This window comes from Bombus affinis, chromosome 8, assembly GCF_024516045.1.
Source record: "Bombus affinis isolate iyBomAffi1 chromosome 8, iyBomAffi1.2, whole genome shotgun sequence".
Classification (NCBI taxonomy): Eukaryota; Metazoa; Arthropoda; class Insecta; order Hymenoptera; family Apidae; genus Bombus; species Bombus affinis.
In genome coordinates, this window is record NC_066351.1 from 6,978,275 (window position 1) to 7,002,296 (window position 24,022).

General features: G+C 29.0%; 5 protein-coding genes across 18 annotated transcripts in view; 1 reads left to right on the forward strand and 4 right to left on the reverse strand.

Annotated features, from left to right (window-relative positions):
* The window catches only part of LOC126919862 (TAF5-like RNA polymerase II p300/CBP-associated factor-associated factor 65 kDa subunit 5L), a 3,061-nt gene extending 187 nt beyond the window's left edge, over nt 1-2,874 (reverse strand). The window contains exons 1-9 of one of the 2 annotated variants that reach the window (XM_050729506.1): nt 2,421-2,874; nt 2,162-2,319; nt 1,718-2,057; nt 1,372-1,604; nt 1,070-1,252; nt 824-976; nt 622-769; nt 323-491; nt 66-249 (exon numbers count right to left, since the gene is read on the reverse strand). In XM_050729506.1, coding sequence (XP_050585463.1) covers nt 66-249; nt 323-491; nt 622-769; nt 824-976; nt 1,070-1,252; nt 1,372-1,604; nt 1,718-2,057; nt 2,162-2,319; nt 2,421-2,489 — 1,637 coding nt within the window. In that variant the 5' untranslated portion in view covers nt 2,490-2,874. Of the gene's footprint in view, nt 1-65; nt 250-322; nt 492-621; nt 770-823; nt 977-1,069; nt 1,253-1,371; nt 1,605-1,717; nt 2,058-2,161; nt 2,320-2,416 lie in introns of both variants that reach the window. The other variant, XM_050729507.1, reaches the window with a different exon arrangement.
* Nucleotides 2,875-3,142: 268 nt separating this feature from the next.
* On the reverse strand, nt 3,143-6,725 carry LOC126919861 (uncharacterized). Its single transcript, XM_050729505.1, has 12 exons — nt 6,507-6,725; nt 6,232-6,431; nt 5,939-6,086; nt 5,535-5,710; nt 5,285-5,457; nt 4,996-5,149; nt 4,809-4,853; nt 4,580-4,730; nt 4,080-4,438; nt 3,663-3,955; nt 3,480-3,587; nt 3,143-3,258 (listed from the first exon to the last, which is right to left on the reverse strand). The coding sequence occupies exons 2-12, from the start codon at nt 6,307-6,309 to the stop codon at nt 3,162-3,164; spliced, it is 1,782 nt and encodes a 593-aa protein (XP_050585462.1). The 5' UTR covers nt 6,310-6,431; nt 6,507-6,725; the 3' UTR covers nt 3,143-3,161.
* A 132-nt stretch (nt 6,726-6,857) lies between these two features.
* Nucleotides 6,858-12,210, reverse strand: LOC126919888 (peptide methionine sulfoxide reductase). 2 transcript variants are annotated; one of them, XM_050729565.1, is made up of 5 exons: nt 11,926-12,210; nt 9,008-9,174; nt 8,568-8,688; nt 8,340-8,476; nt 6,858-8,043 (listed from the first exon to the last, which is right to left on the reverse strand). In XM_050729565.1, the coding sequence occupies exons 1-5, from the start codon at nt 11,989-11,991 to the stop codon at nt 7,806-7,808; spliced, it is 729 nt and encodes a 242-aa protein (XP_050585522.1). In that variant the 5' UTR covers nt 11,992-12,210; the 3' UTR covers nt 6,858-7,805. The 2 variants fall into 2 exon arrangements, with proteins under 2 accessions (XP_050585522.1, XP_050585523.1); XM_050729566.1 differs by lacking the exon at nt 11,926-12,210 and adding an exon at nt 10,807-10,972.
* Nucleotides 11,043-22,587, forward strand: LOC126919892 (transmembrane protein 42). 10 transcript variants are annotated; one of them, XM_050729577.1, is made up of 5 exons: nt 19,487-19,562; nt 19,630-19,731; nt 21,742-21,930; nt 22,051-22,197; nt 22,298-22,587. In XM_050729577.1, the coding sequence occupies exons 3-5, from the start codon at nt 21,754-21,756 to the stop codon at nt 22,445-22,447; spliced, it is 474 nt and encodes a 157-aa protein (XP_050585534.1). In that variant the 5' UTR covers nt 19,487-19,562; nt 19,630-19,731; nt 21,742-21,753; the 3' UTR covers nt 22,448-22,587. The 10 variants fall into 10 exon arrangements, with proteins under 10 accessions (XP_050585532.1, XP_050585534.1, XP_050585536.1 ...); XM_050729579.1 differs by having other exon boundaries at nt 21,745-21,930; XM_050729575.1 differs by lacking the exons at nt 19,487-19,562; nt 19,630-19,731 and adding an exon at nt 11,043-11,307.
* LOC126919866 (protein phosphatase 1 regulatory subunit 16A) lies at nt 12,697-20,668 on the reverse strand. Of its 3 annotated transcripts, none has more exons than XM_050729514.1 (9): nt 20,520-20,668; nt 19,125-19,388; nt 18,725-19,027; nt 18,469-18,611; nt 18,268-18,393; nt 18,112-18,187; nt 17,812-18,029; nt 17,557-17,728; nt 12,697-13,913 (listed from the first exon to the last, which is right to left on the reverse strand). In XM_050729514.1, the coding sequence occupies exons 2-9, from the start codon at nt 19,351-19,353 to the stop codon at nt 13,606-13,608; spliced, it is 1,575 nt and encodes a 524-aa protein (XP_050585471.1). In that variant the 5' UTR covers nt 19,354-19,388; nt 20,520-20,668; the 3' UTR covers nt 12,697-13,605. The 3 variants fall into 3 exon arrangements, with proteins under 3 accessions (XP_050585471.1, XP_050585470.1, XP_050585472.1); XM_050729513.1 differs by having other exon boundaries at nt 18,725-19,039; XM_050729515.1 differs by lacking the exon at nt 12,697-13,913 and adding an exon at nt 14,138-17,128 and having other exon boundaries at nt 18,725-19,039.
* Nucleotides 22,588-24,022: the final 1,435 nt, after the last annotated feature.

Here is a 24,022-nt window from a genome sequence, read left to right on the forward strand (position 1 = left end):
ACAATTAAAATATAGTTTCGATATTAAAAATAAATATCTTTTCAATTTGTAGTATTAAAAATTACCTATTAACAATTTTAACATAATCATGTGTAGGCCATAAACGAATAGTGCCATCCAAACTTCCACTAGCAATGTATTGACCATCATAACTCCAGTCTAAATTCATAATCGTGTCTTCGTGGCCTTTAAGTTCAGTTAACAATGCGTTAGTTGATAAATCCCAAATAGAAATAGATTTGTCATCGCCTAGAGTAGAGTCTCAATTAATAAATTACGAAATACATATTATTTTACGAAATATTATTATAAACTGTCTTACCTGCAGCTGCCAAATATTTCCCATCTGGACTAAAAGCTAAACTATAAATCGTTGACTGCGCGCCTATATATACCCTTAATAGATTTCCGTCGTCCTTATCCCATAATCTCACAGTCTTATCAGCAGACCCAGTCGCTAAATATCGAGCGTTTGGGTGAAATTTGACACACTACAAAATAATATAATATATAACAAAATTAATGCAAATTTTAAATTTATTTTTTACATATTTTTTTAAGTATATGAATCTCTGAATATATAAAAGGAAATATTTTTTTTTATATTTTTGAAATACATACATTTATATCTAAAAAGTGACCGGCAAATATACGTAATGGAAATATCCTATCTAAAGACCATAATTTGGCAGTTCTGTCATGAGAACCAGTTGCTACATATAGATTAAATACACTAAGATCCATACACCATATAGGATAATTATGACCACTGTAACAAATTACATTTTAGTTATAGTGTATCATAATCAATTTAAATACGTACCTATAAATTGCGGCACATGTGTAATCATTAAGTCTCCATGCCCTCATATCTTTATCACTAGATACAGAAAGTAATATATCCGATTCTGGAATAAACCTTAAATCATGTACAATATCTGTATGTCCTCTAAGTATCACTGCCCCTCCTTCGGTCCTTAAGATGAAATACAAAATTGTATAATGTTATATTGTTCTATGTACTTAGTGTACTGAAATTTAAAAAGATTTTGAAATTATAGAAACTTACATTCTATCTGATGTATCATAAAATTTATGTAAAAATGGAATATCAGAGGCAAATGTGAAGGAAGGTTCTTCATACTTTGGCTTAATTAATACTGTTTCATTTATACCCCACAGCCTAATCTCTGTAGTACTAAATCCTACTGCTAATTTGTCCATATTGGGTGGAATGACACCACTACTTGCACTATAAAAATAAATAAATAAATAAATTTTATATGACTTCTGCAATTTTCTAATTATTACTACATTGACCTTCAACAAAATTAATTTCCTAGATAAATAAATTCCTATATATGTAATTACTTTTCAACAGCATTATTTACTGCAAATATTCGTAGAGGTTGATGAGCATTATTTCGAATTAATCTTATAGCCTCTTGTAATTCTCTCATTTCACGGTCAGCTCCAGTACCTGATGGTTGTTCTACATATCCATTAATCCCCACCTCAGAGCGTATACTTGCATCTTCACATCCTTCTGTGTCTGTTTCAGGCACATCCATTTTCTTAATTATTGTTACATGAGTGTTTATTATCTAAAAATAAAATAATTATTAAATTATTATATTTTATATTATATATATAATAAAAAATAAAATAAATAAATAATTATTTTGTAATCAATATATAACATTTTTTATAATGTTACCTGCATTAATATTATATGACCATGTTTTGAAAGAAATTGTTGAAGACATAAGTGAGCAACATCTGACATATCCACTTTATATTTTCTAGTTCTAAATGAATTAACTAAAGGTCTTAATTCAATATCTTGTACTGAAAATACACTGGATAGTTCTTCTAAAAAATCTTTCTCTGTTTCACTGTTAAATTCATTTTGATGTGATTTTAGAAATTGAATTGCTGCTTGCCTGTTACCAGTATGTAGCATCTCTAAATACAAGTGACAAAATACAGGGTATAGAAGCCCTTTTAATTCCATTTTTAATTTATCATCGAGTACAATATTTACCCACATCTTCAACCTAGAGAAAAAAATATATTTTAAAAATGAAATCTCTCAGTAAAGATTATATATAATTAATTTAATATACTGAAACAGATATAACAAAAATTTAAAGAGATATACCGTTGATACGCTTGATCTGCAGCAGTAACATCAATGCTAATGGCACTAAAAATAATTGAATTATCTTGGGAAGTGGCAGAAGCAGCAGTTGCATTCAGAGTCATTTCATCACTTGTTCGGCAATGTATTTGATTGCCTTTACAAAAAATGTCGCTAGTCTATAATAGATATTTGAAAATAACAAGAGGTTATGTCAATTTAATAGTTGTAATTCAACTTCAAATAACATTTTTTTAGTAAAAATAAGAACGTAACCTGCCTGATAATGACGTCGTTTTAAATATGATTCAATTGTAGCATTAATTAATTCACTCTTCAAACGTTTCATCTTTTTGAGATTATATGTTGGTTATGTTCAAATGAAAATATCTAACCATAAGAAAGACGTCAAATAATAAAAATCATTGAAAGTACGTAATTTTAACAATTACTTAAAAAATCAATTGAATGCAAATAATATTCATATTTTGTCAACAATTAACAGAACAGACATCGAGTTTAAATAACTGCTATTATTATGTATGTTTCCATTAATGAAGTGAATTGAAACTTGAATAAACATTCAATTAGTAATGTTCGGCATATTGTTTTCATTACTAATTCCTTTTAAACTTTCATACTTTATTCAACCTTATTTATAACATATAGATCTATAAACAAATAGTTGCCGCTCGTCAGTCATTCTGAAAGACAAAAACATATCTTTCCCCTAGAAAAATATTTCTCATGCTTGAATTATTTGGGCACGTGTTTCTAATTTATGCATAAATATAAAACAATTAAATTTTCCATTAGCATTTAGCATCAAATTGGATTGTTATATTTCTTATTCATAAATTCAAATATTTTGTCAACAAATTTAAATATAAGACTTTTAAAATGTTGAATAGCCATTAATACTGTATAGGGACATGTCGGACTTTAGTAATTTTAAGTAGGGGTAGTTTACTTACAACTAGAAATACTAATTGTTATAAACAGTTATAAATAATTGAGATATTTATTTATAAAAATCTAATTTTACATAATGTAAATGTTGTTTTATAAGATCTTCTTGGCTTGTGAATGGCACAATAATATTTAAGTCCACTGCTGACCTAAAATACATATATACACTGTAAAAGCTGATAATATAATAATATCGGCACCGGTACGAAAAAGGTATACAATATTCATACTTTCATGGATAGCAATATTAATGTATTTTTTTTAAATATATGTAATATGTATATTATATTACTTATTGAACGTCATAACATTATATTATCTTCTATAATAAAATTATTACATAAACGTATTTCTGGTAATGAAAACTTACAAATCAGAACACAGCAAGTTTAAATCCTGAGGTATAAAGTATCTCATATGCGGAGACAAATCAACAAAAGGATCATTATCGTTTTCAAAATTGTCAAATTTTTTTAATCTGCAAAATATAAAAAGGTAATATAAATGCTACTTTTATTTAAATAAAAGTAGTAACTATAAAATTTGTACTAACCGTACAATAAAATGTTTAGGCTCATGTAATGTTGATTTTCCGATATCACGTTTAGATAAATTAAATACTGTAGGAAATACTGCGTCACGGAAATCGCCAATATTTACAAAACTATACTGTTCTAAATTTTTAAGAGATAAACTATTGTTAAATCTTTGTGTGATTAATGCACGCGTTATTGGAGTATCTACCCAAACAACACGGCATTCTTTATGGAGCATTTCTGCAAACCAATCAAAAGCACCGACCTCAGCCACATAATTCCACTCCATGCCATCATACCAATCGTGTACCTGTAAGGTATATAGATATTACAGTTAATCAATGTTACATTGTAATAGAAAATCACATCTTCAATTGTAGTAAATTATATCTTTACAGTCTTTCTTAAACTGTATATTATTGTAAATAACTTACAACACACCGGCAAACATGGCTAAGTAGTCCGCGAAAATCTGCCATCAATGCCATAAACGATTCAGAACCCTTAGGATATAGCAATATAATATCTGTATTTTTAACATTGGCGTCTTCAAATTTTTCTTTTTTTTTATATTTAGTTTCATTAGTTTTAAGAACATTTCTATTGAAAATATTTCTATGAAAACTTTTTCCTTGATTACTATAAATATGTATGATATAGATGAGATACATAATTCCAATAATTGCAAATATAGTTAATGTAATAATAGTAATTAGCAGGTATGAATAAGAAGTAGTATCAGAATTAATTTTAGTTGGTACACCAAAAGTTGAAATAGTAATATCTTGACAATCTGTAAATAAAACATCCATTATATTTTACTACATAGCAATGAAAAAGTTATTATACATCTAAATTCAAACTGGGAAATATTGACTATCTTAAGCAACAAATTAAGAAAGATATATGAATATAATAATATCAGTTTACTTACTTTGGTACCAAGAACATATGTCAGGTGGTTTCCATAAAGTGTATTCTTGACATCTTATATCACGATATAAAAATATTGAAACACAATAATTTACCTTTTGTGAAATTTCAGTTTGAAATGTCAAATTTCTATTATATATTTCATTTGTTAACTAATAATCAAATAACAAATTTTAATTACATAACAGTATATTAGAGTATAACTGAAAAATATCAAACATAAGACTTACCAAAGTTGTATTAAAGTTATAACTTTTATCTCCTAAATAACTGTTCTAAAAATAATATATAAATTTTATAAAAATTTAGTTTACTTACATTATCAAATTATAACTTAACATATACACAAGAGTCTAAATATTTCACAATAATATGAAACATCATCAATCTATATATTATGTATTATTAAAATTTTACCAAAACATCGAAGCTCCAAACAGCATTAGGAAATTCTTTCTTATTAAAAGGACAGCTTTCATTTCCAAATGAATCATACCAAAGTTTTCCCAACCTTATTACTCCAGCTGTAACCATAGGTTTATAAAGGAGTACCTCAAGACGTCCCATTTTTCTAAATTTATCAAATTTTCAAAATTTAAATAAAATTCTAATATTTAAGAAAATATGACATAAAAATATTATATAACGATTTTCTTAATAGATATTGTACAAATTAATCAATCTATAACTTACAATATAAACTTACTTATCAATATTATAGTCATATGTACATTCAAATATTGGTGTCATGATTTCTGTTTGTTTATATTTAGTTTTTATGAATTTATTATGTTTTAACATCTTTACATCCTTATCAAAAGAAAATTGAACAGAATAACATGCGGTAAATATATATGGAACAAAAATTCCAATAGTGTTCTAAAAAACAAAGAATAGATGTTAAATCTTCCAACAAATTATTCATTTTATACCATGTCAAAATTAAAAGTTATTACCTGATACTGTTTATCTGAAACAAACCATATGGTACTCCTAGTATGAGTTTCACTTCCATAAGAGTTGTGAAATTTATAATTCACACACTTTTCTTCACTAGTTGATGCATTAGTTAACAAAGTTAATACATATTTACATATACTTTTTGGTGGTTTAAGATTAATCTGTATAATAGCTGTGAAACATTAAATATGATTTAAAAATTTTATAATGTAATATAAATAGATTTTATTTATACTTAAAATGTTATTATTATTATATATATACATTTAAATAATAATATATATATATTTAAATATATATATTTAAAAATTTAAAAATAATTAGTCTAAGGTATATATATATAAAAAAATTTTTTAAATGTTTCCAGAAAATCTGGATATAAATATATATTATTATTTACCAGGAGATTCAAAAGCTTCATTTTTATTTTCTATTATTGAAAAATTAACATCAGTGGAAATATCTTCGCTTGTACAATATTTTATAGATGAGACATTATTATCCAAATTATTTGTTAATATTTTACAACCATCAGCATCACAGATATACTGTAAGCAAAAAATTTTTTTAATAAAATAAATTAAATATAGGGCTCTATTTTTATAAGAAATATTGATAAATGAATGATGAATATACGGGCATAAAAATAAATATCAAATATCACATTTAATTACTAATTGTGCCTATACTTACTTTACGTTCATTTGCGTATGGAAAAGATGAATATGTAACTGCAATCAAGAACGCAGTTATCATATAACCTTTAAGCATAACTGAACTATGCTTTTACAGAAGCTATATCGTATTTAAAATTTGTATATTTTATAATCGAATTTTTAAATTTCCCATGAATTTTTTGTGTTTATTTAGAAAAAAGGATTCTCACAATCTTTCTAATTAAAAAAATTGACACACATTATCTCCGACTGTTGATACTATTTTAATACGTATTTTTAAATGGAACATACTTATCCAATGTCACATCCATGTGTGTAACAAAAAAATGTTGTAACGGAGTAGCGATAACAATCTTTAAAAATAAAGCTAATTTGCTTGCATGTGTATGCGTATGTATGTATACACACGCGCGTTGCACGAGCAGCGCCTTTTAAATTTGGTATCTATACATACATATAGTGATTAAGATATTGACTACAAAAAATAATATCTAAACTGTTAATATTTGGAAAAATATAAGAAATTTATAAAGAAAAAAATATAAGAAAGTTACAAAAGAATTGTGGACAACTTACCTATTCTTAAAAGTTATAATGCATATAATCAAGAGAGGAGAAAACACAAAAGAGAAAAAAAAAGTATTTAAAGTATTCGTAGAACTCGTAATCGTTATTTTAATTTTTCAGCAATTTTACTGATTTTTATAAACGATTATTACATATATTTTGATTTTTTCGCAATGCAAATTAATTTTATATAAGTAAAGTATATATAAAAGACAAATTATAATGTGAAATAAATGAGTTAGAAGCACATTAAATTCCGATATACAGTCGTATCTCACTTCACCATACCATATATCTATATGTACGTAAGCGTGCGTATCTGACAACGCAGTTGTCTTGAAATTATATACATTTACTAATACTCGTGGTCATAATTCTTAATAAATATTACATAATTGTATTTTTATATGTAATAAACATTTGTTATACGAAATAGTAATATTATCCAAAAAGTTACAACTTGAAGAATTTAAAAAGCATGCTTCAGTTGTATGCTCTATAGTCATTTGTTTTTTTTAGGATGAATAATAACGCGATAAACTTATAAAACTTATAGAATGTACGAAGTGATCAAAAAACAAATTATTGCAAACAGAATTATCTGTATATACCTTTCACAGCCTATCTTACTGCAAATTAATTTTTAGTTCTTTTTAAAAAACGACATGTCGATACTGCTGAGCAAACAAATCTGTTATTACTCATTTATGCATGAAGTATAGCATTAATATCCTGTTAGTAAAACTTACATACTACAATAAAAATGATAGAAAACGAGAGATTTTAATACTAACAAGAAGGATATTTGCCGAACATAACTACTTTTTAAAATCGAGCTAAACCCTCATTCGCATTATTAGAATCGTTCGGCGAACGATTCCAGACATATTCTTTTAAGACAGGTTCACAGAAAACCTGCATTGCGTAAGGAAGTCTTTTGTCAGATTTAAAAACTTCTTCTTACGAGGAAATAAATCCTATTTGATCTGTACTACATACGAAGAATTATTAAACATTCTTAAGCTAGCAATATAAACCGTTTCCTTGATTTTCGATTACATATTTCTTTAAATACTGCGCAGCTTTTTCACTTAAACCAAGATTAGGCAAGTCTTTTTCAAATTGTTCGATCGTACCAGCACCAGCAATGTAACCATTCAATTTAGCAGCTAAAGGTGAATTTCGAAGAACCTCGTCGCTGGTGAGACCAGTAGTTTCGATTAACCATGGATGATTTCGAAGTCGATACTTTTGATGATAACTGAAAAAAATAAAAACGAATCAATCATTTAAAAATATTGAAAATCACTTATTTAAATATTTTAATTCGTTGTGGACGAATCTAAAATTTTTAAGTAAATATGAACGATATATTTAGCCTAATAAAAATCAACGTAAAAGATTGCATCAAATAGTATTACATCATTAATTGATGGAACTTTCTCTCTTTTTCTATCATATAACAATGTTAATTAAAGTAATGTATCGATCCAAAATCATTTCCTTTTGTACTTTTCTACGAAAAAGATTGTTATGGTTATAACGTATAATTCTTACTCCTCAGCCGGGTAGAACTTTTCGAATTTTCTTATCTCGGTGAGAATTAGATTTGTACGCTTTCGCTGTTCTTGTTCACGTGACTTTTCAGCTAGCAACTTTTGTTCTTCATCATGATACAAGACCAGTGACATATACTGGAACCAATAGCAAAAAAATAATTATCTTTTAATAATTAATAAGATTAAAAATTAAATACTTATAATAAAAATCATTATACACATTTACCTGTCTCTTGATCTTTGTAGTGAGACCATATTCATGATTCTGCCAAAATAAAGCGAGTAATTGTGTATATGATATTACGTCTGGATTATATTCGATATCGACGACTTCCGTATGATCTCCACTGTAAACGAAAATAGAATAGATTACGGTATTACATGTCATAAATACATTACAGAGGTATTATCTGATATATAGCGATTAATAAATTTGCTATAAAAAAGAAACATGTAGAAGGTATTAATATTTGTACTAAGAAAATTAATAAAAATATATGTATGTCAGTGTTATTTTGTAGATAATTATCTTTATTGTATATTTTTTTAAAATGATATCAGATAAATTATTGTTCAAGAACAAATTTTGCACATACCTAAAAAAAAAGTTTTAGACATACTTAGTTATTCTTAGAGAAAGAAAATGAAAATAATATAAGAACATACATATTTCTATAAATTGGTGATTCCTTTTGTCCTCCGGCATAGCCAACGCAAGTCCTAATTACACCGGGTAAAACGCCAAAAAGACAATCGCCAGCCCAAAAGCATCCCATTCCGAATGTTGCACGTTTTGCTTGGATTTCTTTGAATTGTCCTGGCATCTTGTTCGACTATCGTCATCAACACGTGCCAAATCACGCAGAAGGTCATAAAAGAGAGTACTTGATACAATTACAAAAATGCTAACCGAAATTGAGTATGCTAGATTATGATATCAACGCAAGGGATATAAGCGAAAATCATTCGATTCACGTGCCGTAATGATGTTTTGATTTGATCCGATAAAGAAACCTGAAACCTGCTAAGTAACGGTTAAGCTGAGGATGATTAGTCGCAGAATAGTATTAGTTTTCTAGCGAAGATTTTATCAAACAAAATCATTTCTCTTTTATATAAAGCACAATAATTCTTAATTCTTTCTCGATATTAGTAGAATTTTAGAATTTTAAACATTGGAAATGTTTTTAACGGGTGTTAGTATTAGACCTAATAAAATGCTTATGAATATGAGTAAAATTAATTGTAAGTATTTTAGTATCGACACCTGTTTGGCAATTTCGTTTGTTTAAAAAATTATTTTGCTGTATATTGACCTTGTATCTTTATGCTTAGAAACAGTCCTTTTTTACGACACCCGTTGTGTATAAATTACAGATCTGATGCTTGTGTCAGATGCGTGTACAAAAAAAGCGTGAAGAAATTATACAGGGTGAACCACATAACTTGATCACCTTCATCGTTTCCGTTAATGAAATTACTTTGAAATGTGTTACTCTGTAATAACATACTTTAAAATCCAAAATTCCCTTCAATATTTAAACACGCAATACTACTATCTTTCTTACGATAAAAATTACATTAATTAATTCGTTTAATTTTATTTTCAAATGTATGCAAAAATGAATATATTTTCGAATCCTGTAACTATTTCAATATATAAGAATTAGAAGTATAAAAATAGAGTACATACTTACAAATATATTGACGTATCTTACAAGATGCTTAAAATGCTATTCATTGACTTCAATATACTTGAATCTATTGTAGTTTAATCTCATGAACACGGTAACATGAAGTCAAAGATGGATCTATTGTGTGATTATGTACCACCATTAAATTTTATTCATCACCAAAAAATTTTTCTAAATCTTACTATTTCATAAAAAAAGAAAATTATGTAAATGGTAAATTAGAACTTCCTACTTTTTCAATTATTTAAGGAAATATTTTTGGAATTGTTTTACTTCCCGTCAATATATAATCAAACAAAAATACCTATAGAAACAAAGTTCTGAAAATTAGCCAAGTTATGTGACTTTTTGAAATAAAGAGTCAAGCATAAACTAATATATAATAGCTTATCTATAAGTGACAAGCAGTTCAGATGGTTTAGTTACACGATTTGATTAACAAATTGAAATTTATGACATAACAACTTTTATTGATGACAGCTTAAAAAGATTAGTAAAAATAATCAATGTTTGTCAAAATAATAAAATATTGTTAATCATAAAAAAGTAATTGAATTTGCTGACTTATTTACTTTCTTAATTACTGAATTTTCTGTTTTAATTATTATTTTCTATTCTAATATTTATTAATAAAATCTACTTTTTGAAAAATTCATGTGATATTTTAAGCAGTATCAATATGTAACATCTTTTTTATTTAGTAGAAGTGTTATAAAAATATGTTAAAATTAAAATAAGTTAATTTTAAATGATATTAAAAAAATTATTTACCTTATTTTACGATAAAATAGAAAAGATTCAAAATATAAATGAAAAGATAAGAAAGTAAAGATTCACTCCAAATTCAACGGACGATACTCCGTTGACGACTGAAAAGAACAAGAAACTACCGCGTGCTTCAGCAGCTCTACTTTTTATCACAGTATCCCTCCTCTTTCTCCTTTTCCCTACTCTTCAATACGAACTACCACCACTCTTTTCTCAGAATACATATTTCATTAGTAAGTAGCTCTCCTTTAAATCTCAATTCAATTTTCAATTTTAATAATCCGATATTATTGCTTTAGCATTTCTGCTTACATTTTTTACTATTGTGTTGGTTATTTGATAATAAAAATTGCATTTGTGACGCCACAGAGTATGTACATATATACTTCCTAACGGTAAAGACTGGTAAAGGTTATTCGTATATTTTATTATAATTTTAATGTTTAAATGGTGCTGTGCATTTCATTCATACATAAAATTTACAAATTGTGTAGTAAAATATCTGTAAGTATTTCTTTACAAATCGGATACATATAATCATTAGCCTAAAACTAAAAGGTGCGTGTTTTAAAATACCGGATCAAAGAACGTGGCTAAAAATATCGATATTAACCTCACTCGCGAGAGATACTGTGCCATTAATCGATGTCAAATCTCATTGTATATAGGGTATGTGTTAATTGTCAATTTAACTGGAGTTCAGTAAGTTATTCGCCTGAGTTGCATCAGAAAATTGAAGCCACATGTGTCCGTTACATTAGATAACAATTGCTGGACCGACTGATGTAATTATTGTACCCTGCACACTAAGCCCAGTAGCTCGTCATCCACGGCTTCGATCATGCAGAGAGGTTATTATCGCGTCTTTTATTTCCTGTGTATTTGATGTTTTCAGTGATACATAATATCTGATGTAATTTATTCATTTACAAATGTTTATTGGAACATGGCAGTATTGGGAAGTTTGGCATTTTCATAATGCCAAATATAGTACAGGCGCATAGGTTGGACATGCATCATTCCACAATCGTCGAAAAATCGGATTTAACAGTATAATAAATCTAATCAAAGTTAACTTGATTGAAAAATATAGTAAAATAGTGCAAATTAATGATGACATACCAAGTAGCGATAGTTGATTGCGATGAAACTCCTGCGTAGTAAGAGGGTTAAATTTGGTGTCACCATCTTTGATAGAAATGTCTATTGATAAGTGGTCCAAAAGAAGAATCATTCATTCATTAATATTGTTAAAGACAATAGTAGAAGTTAAATTGTTTTGCAACAATTGAATTGGAATCTTTGCAACTTTGTTCAAATATTTGTTCACTTCGATAAAATGTAAATGTTTCATGCGATTAGAAATATTGATTTGAAAAATGTTTAACACAATTAAAATGCAATGGATTTTATGCATTTATACTTATACCTTCCTTCGTAGCTTTCGTTAAGCTAGGTCTTCTTTGAAAATTTAATCAGCTTCGATTAACGTGAGCACGTGATTATCACGTTCAACGATGGAGGATGTCAGGGACATTTCCAAATATATTTAAAATGAAAAATATTTTACCGTGGATAGAATTAATTTATTAAGATGATGTAATATAGAAACATTATGTAATTATAGTAAAAATGTTTGTTTCATTCTTTACTGATTCATACATGAGTATATTTATTACATACGAAAATAATAAAAATGTGAATGAAATATGAATGTAATCAAAATTTAATTTCCGCTTCGTAAATCTGATGATTAAAGAAATGCATACATAAAATTTATATAAATGGAAAAAGTACGGAAATTAATATAAATAATGTTAGAATGTAAATTCTCATTGAAATGTAAAAATATGCAATGCATGTTTATAGGATGTGAAATTAATGTTGATTGAATATCATACAATTCAAGATATATTTCTAAGAAAAAATACAGGATATATACTATTGCAGAATAACGGCACACATCAAAATTTACAAATAAAAGTATTCGTAGAAATATGTATATCTAAATGAATATAAAAAATATTATTTATAATTAACATTTTTATAAAAAACACGAGAAATATCTACGATATACGATATCATACATAGTAGCCGCAAAAATGAGTTCTTGCGCAATATACAATTCAATAATTATTGTTTGAAATATACATTATTTTTACGCTGTAATAAATAAAATTCTGTACATATTCGAAACTTAACTATAAATTCAGTTAATTGTATCGCAGTTACTTAAATATTCGCTTAAGTACAATACAGATTAGAAATCTATACGATCCCGTTATCTCGAATTTGTAAGCGCATCATCTGTTCAAGACCCCACGCGATTTCCTTTCAAAATCGTACGCGAACAGCTTATAAAATTAATCAAGGTCAGAAACTATTAGATGGTACTTAAAAGACAAGATCGAAACAGATGTTAGTTTGCACCATATCTAAATAAAAGAATCTCGTTTGGTACAATTATCTACGGTTTTCTATGGAAGAGATACATAGATTTATAAGTACATGTTGACGAAGGTACTAAAGTTGCGGGGAACAAGAATAAAATAGAATTAAATGATTTTTAAAGAAGGTGATGAGTAGACTGCGGATTTTTATATTTTTATAGATACACTTAAAGAAATGGAATTTAAATAGAAATCTGTTTCATTTATCACATATAATAATAAATATTCTACTTTGGATATTTTATGTTTTCGCATATTATATGCATTGTGTGCATTTTTGTATTTTTAGATTATACAAAAATGCATAAAAATTCGCAATCTAGGTAGTAAGGAAGAAAGTAATTAAAAATAATTACATGAGAGTACAGCAACTTTTTTCAGAATGATTATCACCGACAATGTCGCTGGTATTTCCGGTGAATCTCTGAAAATCCCTGCCAGTGTTGAGTTCAGAATTGGAGATAGGTGACCCGGGAATACCATTTCCATTAGCATCTATTGATCCAGCGGATATATGCCGATTTTGTGCCCTTTGTTTCTTCAAATCCGATAATGATTTGACAAAAACTACCGAGACGTGTATGTTGATCTTGCCGTTGGTGTCGCTGTCTGACGCGTAGATCGGCTGCTGATTACTGATCGGCGAGTCGGGCCCTGTCACTATCGAGGCAAACATGTAAATCCAATGCTATTTCTTGTTCCTTCTGGTTCACGTGAAATTTGCTTTCCTTCCCTCTCATCCCATTCCACCTTGTATTACCCTCCACCTAATTCCCCTTTTTATACACTGAAATAGCACTTCAAAAGAAACTCGACTAGTATGAAAATTAGCAGCCATGCGCTAAGCGGTACATGCTTCAGCAATAAGCATTAGAAACATTACATGACGGAGCACCAGAAACATGTTCTCTTTATTCTACATAAAAACACCTTTATCCTTCGTCTCCTACCTTCTATCGCATTTATTATCATGTTCTCAGACTTCTTTTTTAGGAGAAAGAAGAAAATTTTTAACAACATATCGGTTTCTTCTTTACCCCGATAAAAAGTGGATAATAAGTTACTTTTGTTTATTAGTTTATCACGTTGTAAACTAAATCTTTAGGTTTTAAAATATGAATGTATTTATACAAATTTTTGTATTATAAAACACAAAAGATTTAGTTTACAATTTGATATTCGTATGCATTAAACATAATATTTGTATACAGAAATATGTATGTACATACAAAGCAAATAATAGTTGAATTCTCTGGAACACTAAAATGACTTAATATTTTTCTAGACATATGAATTAACGCTATTTTTAGCTGTGTCAATGTCCAAACATATCTTTTACTATAATAAACTAATAAGATTTGTCAAATCAATCATTTCTTAAACTAATGCCTTTGATTTATGCAATAAAATTTATTAAAATATAATAGTACGCAATATAAATATTACAATAACATCATAAATTTTATTATTTTTAGAAGATAACAAGTGTGCTATATGATATTAAACATTAACATTTTACATCAACATCTTTATAGCAATAATCAACGATTTAAATATTTATCCAAATATTTAAACAAATTTTTAATTGTATAACTTTTTACTTTTAAATTAAGATAAATTTTATGCTTGTTAATGTTACATTTTATCAGTATGATTGATTTGATGTGGAATCTATTATAGACTCCTATTAGCAATAATACGAAACATAATGTCGTGACACAATTGACCTGGTAACGACTTTATCATTTAACGATAAAACTAACAGACAGGAAGACACATCGCTTGAGTACGTAACTAACATTGAATGAATACAGATAATCATTAGCAGAACCAACATGTTAGGTGTGTGAGAAAGTTCTATTTCTATTTTTCTTAACATTGTTTTTTATTGTTGGCATATAAGTTTTTTATGTCATTAGGCAAACATTAAATTATAGAACATGTACACGTAAAATTGCAAATATTAAAATGCTTTGTTATCAAAACAGAATCAATAAGAAGCAAACAAAACAAGAGCTATATATATATATATATATATATATGTCGGAGATGGAAGGACACCGGAGTCTTCCCTTTGGAACTTTGGGAAAACTCCCTAATACTGTAATTTAGATTCTACCATAATCGTAATTAAGCAATTGCCATTCAATCCGACTGTATTTGTTCGAGATTTATGATAGTGAACTTGGGCTCGAGGCGATAACCAGTCGCCGAACGTATCCGCGATCAAGGGATGAACGTTTTGTCTAACAAAGTTATGGAGAAATTCTATAGCTTTTCTTAAAGGAAATAATTGTAGCACTCGACTAAACATTCTAACGGTTTCTGTCCCGTGGCTCGTCATACACAAACCCTATTCTTCGGGTAGGATGATTGCCAGATGTTGATGCATATTCACAGTATATGTTCAGCTAACATGATGACCCGTTATAAATCTTAAGTTTTAGTTAACGAAAGTCCTTCAAACAGACAAACAGTCTTTGTTCCAACTACGGGAAGATAAGAGAAATTTATTTTTTCCACGAACAACGCTTCCCGCTAACAACTTTCCCTCAAGGGCGGCTAGCATCCTTCTCTAACCACCACCATGGAAATTGACCAATTAACAGTAGCACCAATTTCCCTCACCCTCCGAACGAAGACTTTTCTCCACGAATCTGATGATCTGGTACCCCGAGACACACCGTGAAGAAGAGACATTCTCTCGTACAATCTCATCAACGATTGAAGTATCGTTCTTACACACAATGATTACTCCACGTTCTAACATTGAGTACAACTTAGACGTTGATGAAGAGTAAAGTTCGCTATCCCGTTGACCGCGGATTCGTTATCGAACCTAAGACCATTGTCATTAACTCCTCGAGTATCTAATTATCACGATTATTTGTCAAATTCTGTAATAATCATATTTGCACTAGTAAATATCCCCTCTATTGCATAACGACAACATCTAATCCAAATGAAGATTCGTTTCACGCCCCTAACCCTAATCTTAACGCCAACCCGACATATAAATAAATAAATAAATAAATATATTTATTATAAATAAATAAATATATTTATTTATTTATTTATATCTATAAATAGCAGTATCTGTCATCTATTTGCTAAACATGACAATTTACTGTTATAATGTGAGTAAATAAAGAATATGTCAGAACTTTTCACAAATTTAATATATATGTATGTATATTACAGCAAATCGATATGTTTAATGTTTTAATTCACAAACTTTCTATGATATGTAAGTATTACATGAAAGTGCTCATTGAATATTGATTACTGATGCATTACAATATAGATTCAAGTTTAGTTAATCTGTTTGGTAAAATATGAAATACTAGTAATATTACCAAATGAAGCTACATTTGCAATACTTTATTTACTTCACAAAGTAATTTTTTGGGAAACTGTTACAGTAAAAGTCTTCATCCTACTTGTATATATATAGAGAGAGTATTAAGTTATTTGTGTACTATGAATGTGCGTTTAAGCTTAGAACATTTTAAGTAGTAAGTATAAAAACAACATTACAAGAGCTTGGTTTTTGACTGTTAAACTTATTATAATGTCTCTTCACACATAACGACCAATAAGCTTTGCCAAATGCTAACATATTATTTGCAAAAAAGTACTGAAAATTAAGCCAATGCAATTTAGCCCTTGCCACAAAAAGTTTAATTCGGAGAAATATTTTTATGCTATAAAGATATTTTAAAAAGAGAAGAACATATTATATATACACAGCACATAAAAATAATTCAACTGTTACAAGAGAAAATTTCGAACGTATAATCACGAAAGAAGTTGAAAAATAATACATCGCTGTGTTGAAAAATATGTTTAAAGAAATAAGAAAGTGATATAGAAAACTGACCTCGCAATTATTCAGGAACATGACGCAGTAGTAACAGAAAACAGAAAGGGCTGATAAATGATCAATGCTTAATACTTTTGTTAACCAATTTATAGTAAAAATTATTGTTCCAATTTTTATACTAACATAATAGCGATCATTTATAATTTTTAGTCAGTCTTTAATTCATTTCTTTGGATTATCAAAAATTCGTTAAGGAATATTTTGCTTTGTTTTAAACATAATAAGCGCATGATAAATATAAAGTTACAATAACTATACAACGTTAACAAGGTCGAGTTATGCGACCAAACGCACAGTTTAAATGGACATGACACGTAACGTATTTCCTTTTTTGCACAAATCTTATGCATAAAACTACCATTTACCAGAGGATTCTACTTAACCATAACCAGTGCGAGTTTAACATGATTTGGAATATACCTGATTCTTTATCGACGTCTTCGTGAAGGAAAGATTCATTATCCTTCCCCTCAGGAGCTTTACGTGCAGCTGTTGGTGGTACATTAGAATCTGTTTCGCTACTTGTATTTTCTCGTACGTTGGCTTCGTTTTCCGATTGTGGAACATTCGTAGTCGAACCGCCAACGTATGTCTGAAACATAATTTTTCTGTTGTTTGATTTTAATTGTTTCTAACATTACATAATCAATAACAAATATTATTTTTCTTTGTTACCTGTTGCGCTTGTAATCTAAGACGAGCTTCCTCTTGAGCATCTTTTTTTGTAGTCAAAACTTTATCCCTTATCGAAGTTCTTCTTACGCTTTGAGTACGTGTATTTATACTTTGAGATCTGCGTACCCGTCTTCCCTGTGCTTCTCGCAATCGTTTACTTTCTTGTTCTGTTTTAAGTTCTACTATTCTTTCCCTAATTTCTGGATCTTCGCAGATATCTATAAAATTAAATTTAACAATTGATTAATATTTCTTACAAAAATATAATCTTCAAAATTTTATTAGCAAAAATATTTTTACCAGCTGGCGTTTCATCGTGTTTATTCTTTGCATTTAGATCAGCTCCATTTTGTACTAGTAACTCAAGAACTTCCAACTAAAAAGATAAAATGAATGTAGAAAATGGGTTTAATTTAAATAAGTTAGTTAATACAAAAAACGTAATTCAAATCATACATGGCCCCAGCAAGCAGCTGCGTGAACTGGTTGCCATTTGTCATTATCTTCGACATCAGTTGAAACATGTTGGTCTAAAAGAAATTCAACTACCCTTAAATAACCATTTGCAGCTGCAATGTGAAGCTAAAATTGAAAAAGAAAGAGATTATTGACAATTACTTTTTAAAATTAATAGACTTAATAAACTGGTATACATACAGGTGTAGCACCTTGATGATCTTTATATTCTAGATCACCACCTATAGAAGCTATATTTTGTAAATCTCGTAACATTTGAACTTCTATTGAAGCCCTAGTTTCATCTATTAATTCTTGAGTAACACCTCGTCTTGCCATTTCTCCTACAATTATATAAACAAATTAAAATCAAAAGATCATTCCTGTATATTTTTTGTAACCTTGCATATATTTTAAGTAATTTTTAACTACAGATATGTATTTTAAGGATTTTTACCTTCAATGCAATCTAATGTTTTTTCATCTTCACAAATATCATAAGGCATATTACCATCAGCATTCACAGCTAATAAATTGGCACCTCTAGCAATGAGATTTTTAACTAAGTGTAAGTGGCCACAGGTAGCAGCAGCATGTAATGGTGTCCATTTTTCACTATCTTCTGCATTAACATTTGCTCCAAACTCGATTAGTAATTTCATCATTTCTTCATTGTCATCTATACAACACTGATGTAAAGCTGTCAGTCCATCTTCATTAGTTGAATCTGGATTTACTCCTTTTTTCAAGAGTCGCCTCACTAAAGCATATGCTATTTCTTAATATGCCGACCGATATACTCAGTTATATTAAAAGTAATTGCAAATAATAATATTATAAAAATTATGTCAGATTACCTTCGTCAATGTCATTTCTTGCTGCAGCTTCTAATAGCATTACACTGTCACTAAAATATATGTGACGTTTGTTACTTGTATGTCTGGTTTGATGTCGTAGCCATTCTTTTTCACGTTGACGCCATACTTTCAATTGTTGGAGTCTTCTGTGACGAGCCAAATGCAATCTCTCTTGTGTTGTTAACCTTTCTACATGTACCATTTCTGCTACTAAATCTGAATGTTCCATGGCTATATTTTTGTAATTTTCACAGCTGTATTTACCTACTCAAAAGAAACAGATTATATTTTGTTTTGTATGTATTATTTAGTATTATAATGTGTTAGTGTTTTCAATACATATGAAACAAAACTCTTATCAGGAATACTATGATAAAACGGGATTTGGAAGCCAACGAGATTACCTTTACACTTATAAAACCATGAACGCATTTCAAGGTATTTTAAAATTTTGTAACATACATTAGACATCATTCTGTTATAATATCAAGTTTTGCTCTTTCAGATTCAAAATCTGTGTGAAATTAACTGCTTTTTCATTCGGTATTTCATTGTGAATGATATCATACTTTTATCCAAAACTTTGTCATATTTATCAACTACTTAGGTAAGTAAATGTACATTATTTACACAAATCTTCCAAAATACTTATTTGACTCATCATACAATCAGTAACAATAAGTTAACGTTGCTTTGTAGTTTTTTCTTAAAACAAAATATGCTTCCATTACAATCTTTTTTAAATTTATTAAAAAAATGCATTTGTACTTAATAATTCTGAAAGAGTGAATATATGGAAATGTTTTTTACACAAACCTTATAATTTTTAAACATGATATGATGTAATCAAAGCATTAACGCAATAAAAAATTCACATAAAATTATGTTTTTTATATAAAACTAAAAACTACATGTAAAAATCAATAAAACAATTAACAACAAAATTGATGAAAAATTATAAAATTATCTGTAATTAAATTATCACAAAATAAAAATGTACAATTTAATCTTATCTTACTCTATACATGATATAGTGTAATTTTTCTATGATAAATTATATAATTAAAAGATTTCAACAGGTAACGAAAATAACATATGCAAAGGTGTTATATTGGGTGGCATTGTTTTCTCATTCTTTATTTCTTGTTTCTTATTTCAACGTATGAAAAAAACAATATATTCCCCGTAAATAAGACAAAATAGGTGAAATAGAAGAATACAGGTGAAGAGTGGGAGAAAAAAATTGAATCAGTGATAAATAAAATATCGATGGAACTGACTGAGAAATGGAAATGCGAGCGTGTATGCCATTTCATGATTGTAACTCGAGAGTTAATGCAGGTGAAAGAAATCTGTTCTAAGACTGGGGGGTGTCAAATCGCGGTATCTACTCACATCGGCAAGTGATCGCTTGCTCGTTCACTTATTCGTTCGCGATCCAGTGGAATGCGGAAGTTTATTCGTTCGTTCGTTCATTCGTTCGTCTTTTGTTTCTTTTTTCGTTCGGTTCGGAAAACGGGCGAGATGAAGGTAGGAAATTTTAGTATCTTGCCAAGTTGAACTGAAAAGTGGAGCTGAATCTCGCGAGTACACGACGTAGCGGAGAGAGAGAAAGTCACCGTGTTGATTGATCAAAACGTAACATAATTTTTACGGTCTCTCCGATGTGACGATTCCACTAAATGAAGTTGAACCGAAGAGGGTGGACGAACCTCTTGCTTTTAATTTCACGAAAATCACGTCGCGTTTGATCTCGTCGCGGCGCCGTGCACGCGAGGAAACGCGTACCTGTCAGTCGCCATTTTTAAACTACCTGTAGAAAACCATTCGCGCGTTCCCTTCACCGCGCGCTAACTTTGTCTTTTTTCAAATTATGTATCTCTTACGCACGACCAATCTCTACACGTACACGCGCTATATGCTGTGTATTCATTTTATTTTCTACAGATTATGGTATATTTGTAACACATATCGAATCAGAAGATCGTGGAACTTAGTGCTTAGCACCTTCTTGGAAATTCAAATATCGCTATTAATTTATGACATACACAATGTATGTATGTACGTTGTTATCTTACCGTTCTTTCTTGGGTATAATCAAATTAATTTATTGAGTCATTGAATCTCGGAATTTAAGTTATCTTAACGATTCATTAGTACATTTTTATTTGTTTAATTATGTAAGAATATCTATTAGTCGATAAATTTTGAGAAAGATTCTGTTATAATTGATGTGAATTATATACTTATCTAACCTTTTCTTCTATCTCTCATTTTTTGTGTAAGTAAATGAGGATATTACAAATTGAATTATTAAATAAAGTAAAGTAATAAAGGACAGTGTCTTCCTTATATACATAATTATTCATATTTTATTAGCACGAAGATTTTTAGTAAAATGAGTAATTAGAAAGTTGATTTGTTTTTCATTCATTTTAATACTCCCGCCATGAAAACAAGATCCGTAGTCATCGCGCATAAAGTATAGGATGTTATACTTTGTTTACGGTAATAGTAGAAATCTCAGTTTCACATCAGTAAAGTTAAAAGTGATATGGATTAAAAATAATTCTATGTTATTATTTTATTATTATTAATATATTTAATATATTAACAGCAGTGCTTAGTAATGAAACGTAAACTTTCTTCTTCGTTGACATTGAAAGAAAGTCAACCTTCCTCGACATTATATATGAAAGAAACAAAGCAAGAATCAAATATTCGTTTAGCTATCGTCAGTGGATTCTTTGCAACTATCGGAAGTCTACATGGTAAACTCGCTGGTGGTGCCGATGTGGATTCCATTGTAAGTGATATTCTTCGGAACTATTATTTGCATAAAGAGTATTTAATAATATTTACAATCTTGTGTATAAATTAAATTCCACTATTTTTATTCAAAATTAATTATTTATTTCTTAATAAGTTTGGATTGCTGCTTAAAGGAGTACTTTTAATACTAATGATAATAAGCAATACCGTGGGCTACGCATTTTTCGTAAAAGCACTCAATACTAGCGGATCTTCTTTACCATGTACAATAACTAGCGCCGCCACCAGTTATATCTGCTCGGTATTTTACTTATTCTTCTATCGATATATATATATATACTAAAACGAGAACACATAGGAAAGTGAATGCATATTTAGATCTGATTTATTTTTTCTTAAAGGCTCTTACGGGTTCCTTGATTTTTAACGAATCAACGTCGCTTACTTGGTGGTGCGGTATATCTTTCGTTATTCTGGGTTTATTGGTCATCTCTTGTACGCAATCCAAAGACAATCATGTACCTTCCCTGAAGAGATCGAAGAGCGAATAATTTCCGAAAATGATTTGGAAATCTTTTTCTGCTACTTTCTTAATATTATACTGTGTCTAAATGTTATCTACATTGTAATAATATTATTATCTATTTTAGTATGTATAAATCGAATAAATAAATAAAAAATTATACTGAGACTTTGTTTAAGGGAATTGCAAGACCTCTTTTCTTTTCGCTTTTTTTTCGTACCAGTTAATTCTTTTTCTTGTTAAACTGTTATTCGTTTTTAAATCTTCGAAACCTTATTTCAGCTTTGTAAAATTTATTTCATTATTTGTCATGCGATATTTGTGATTGCCCATGATTTGTGCTACTTAACCGAGCGTATAAAGATTAATACAGGCTTATCGTCTTTGGTTTTCATTTCTCTTTAAAAAAAAAGATAATGGAAAATACGAAAAAAACGACTGAGAAACCGGCAAGCGAAAAGACCTGAAGTGTACTTATTTAGAGACTAAAGTGGATCTCCGTGCTTGTAATAGTACTGGATAAGAAACGCGAGGGAAAAAAGAATAGAAGATTCTTCCGCCCTATTTCCTACTACACGTAGACTATACAAATTCCTTTTTGTTTGTATTGAATCAGAAGTTCTTTTTAATTTTACAATAACGTTTTGCCTCTTTATTCTTTTTTGTTAAAATATTAACATTAAGTAACTAAAATTAATATTAAAATTAAAAGAAAGATTTCAAAGCTGATCGTACTTACGAAACTAATTGTGAGTACAAAAAAATACTAGATTTGAAATTCCAAGTAAAAAAATCTTTAAAATTTCGATTTAAGAAGAATTAATCAATCCATTAAATTGATTAAATAACGAGCCTTTATTCATAACTGTTTGGGAAGTTTACGTAGGTTAGTAACGAAGCATCCTACTAGTCCAGGGTTACTAGCACTTCGTTACATAGGTAGTGTACCCTAGTTAAAGGTATATGTATACCGAACTGTCCAAGAAGTTTCAGTCGACCAGGTTTTTACTTTGTGGGGCAGGGTCGTGGTTCATAGGTATATCATGCAGTTGAAAAGGAGGGTATTAGAAGGAGAACGTAAAAGAGGAGCAAGAGGATGGCTTTATCGAGCGGCGGCTGCGCCACAGTGTTGTTCTCTACACTGCCGCCTACCGGTTGTCAGTTATTCCCAACAGTCCAAAATATGATAGTTTCTCTCTTTTCATCTTTTTTAATAAATATTTTCCTACTACTGCTCTGCTACACATTTGCATAACAATAAACACTTGTCCATAATCTTCTATACCATTAAGTGTACAACTTTGAACGGTAAATCTTGAAAATTTGTATGATCTATTAACCGCTCGAGCTGCTTTAAACACTCGACTCGTGTAATTGCACTTCTCAATAGATTAAATCATTATTTGAATCATCAACATCGACACCTTTTTTATTTTCATTGAATTTACAAGAGTACATTGTAACAATCGTCTATCACTGTAAGCTACGATCATTGTTCACTTAACGCTCTTGTAATAATCAAACATTAATCAAATAATTAGCATTTAATCGTCTCAGATTTTCGAGATTATCCGTTTCAAGTGTTTTTATACATGTTTTAACT

Excerpts from the sequence above, each read along its gene's own strand:
- LOC126919866 (XM_050729513.1), bottom strand. The coding sequence starts at position 19,353 with ATGGAACATTCAGATTTAGTAGCAGAAATGGTACATGTAGAAAGGTTA. Across the intron at positions 18,612-18,724 it reads AACATTAGATTGCATTGAAG|GAGAAATGGCAAGACGAGGT; the intron begins GTAAAAATCCTT and ends ATATAATTGTAG. Across the intron at positions 18,394-18,468 it reads ATCATCAAGGTGCTACACCT|CTTCACATTGCAGCTGCAAA; the intron begins GTATGTATACCA and ends TTTCAATTTTAG.
- LOC126919892 (XM_050729570.1), top strand. The coding sequence starts at position 20,998 with ATGTATCTCTTACGCACGACCAATCTCTACACGTACACGCGCTATATG. Across the intron at positions 21,931-22,050 it reads GTGCCGATGTGGATTCCATT|TTTGGATTGCTGCTTAAAGG; the intron begins GTAAGTGATATT and ends TTTCTTAATAAG. Across the intron at positions 22,198-22,297 it reads CCACCAGTTATATCTGCTCG|GCTCTTACGGGTTCCTTGAT; the intron begins GTATTTTACTTA and ends TTTTTCTTAAAG.
- LOC126919861 (XM_050729505.1), bottom strand. The coding sequence starts at position 6,309 with ATGCTTAAAGGTTATATGATAACTGCGTTCTTGATTGCAGTTACATAT. Across the intron at positions 6,087-6,231 it reads CATACGCAAATGAACGTAAA|TATATCTGTGATGCTGATGG; the intron begins GTAAGTATAGGC and ends TTTTGCTTACAG. Across the intron at positions 5,711-5,938 it reads TGAAGCTTTTGAATCTCCTG|CTATTATACAGATTAATCTT; the intron begins GTAAATAATAAT and ends AATGTTTCACAG.
- LOC126919888 (XM_050729565.1), bottom strand. The coding sequence starts at position 11,991 with ATGGTGACACCAAATTTAACCCTCTTACTACGCAGGAGTTTCATCGCA. Across the intron at positions 9,175-11,925 it reads CAATCAACTATCGCTACTTG|TCGAACAAGATGCCAGGACA; the intron begins GTATGTCATCAT and ends TGATGACGATAG. Across the intron at positions 8,689-9,007 it reads TCACCAATTTATAGAAATAT|TGGAGATCATACGGAAGTCG; the intron begins GTATGTTCTTAT and ends TTTCGTTTACAG.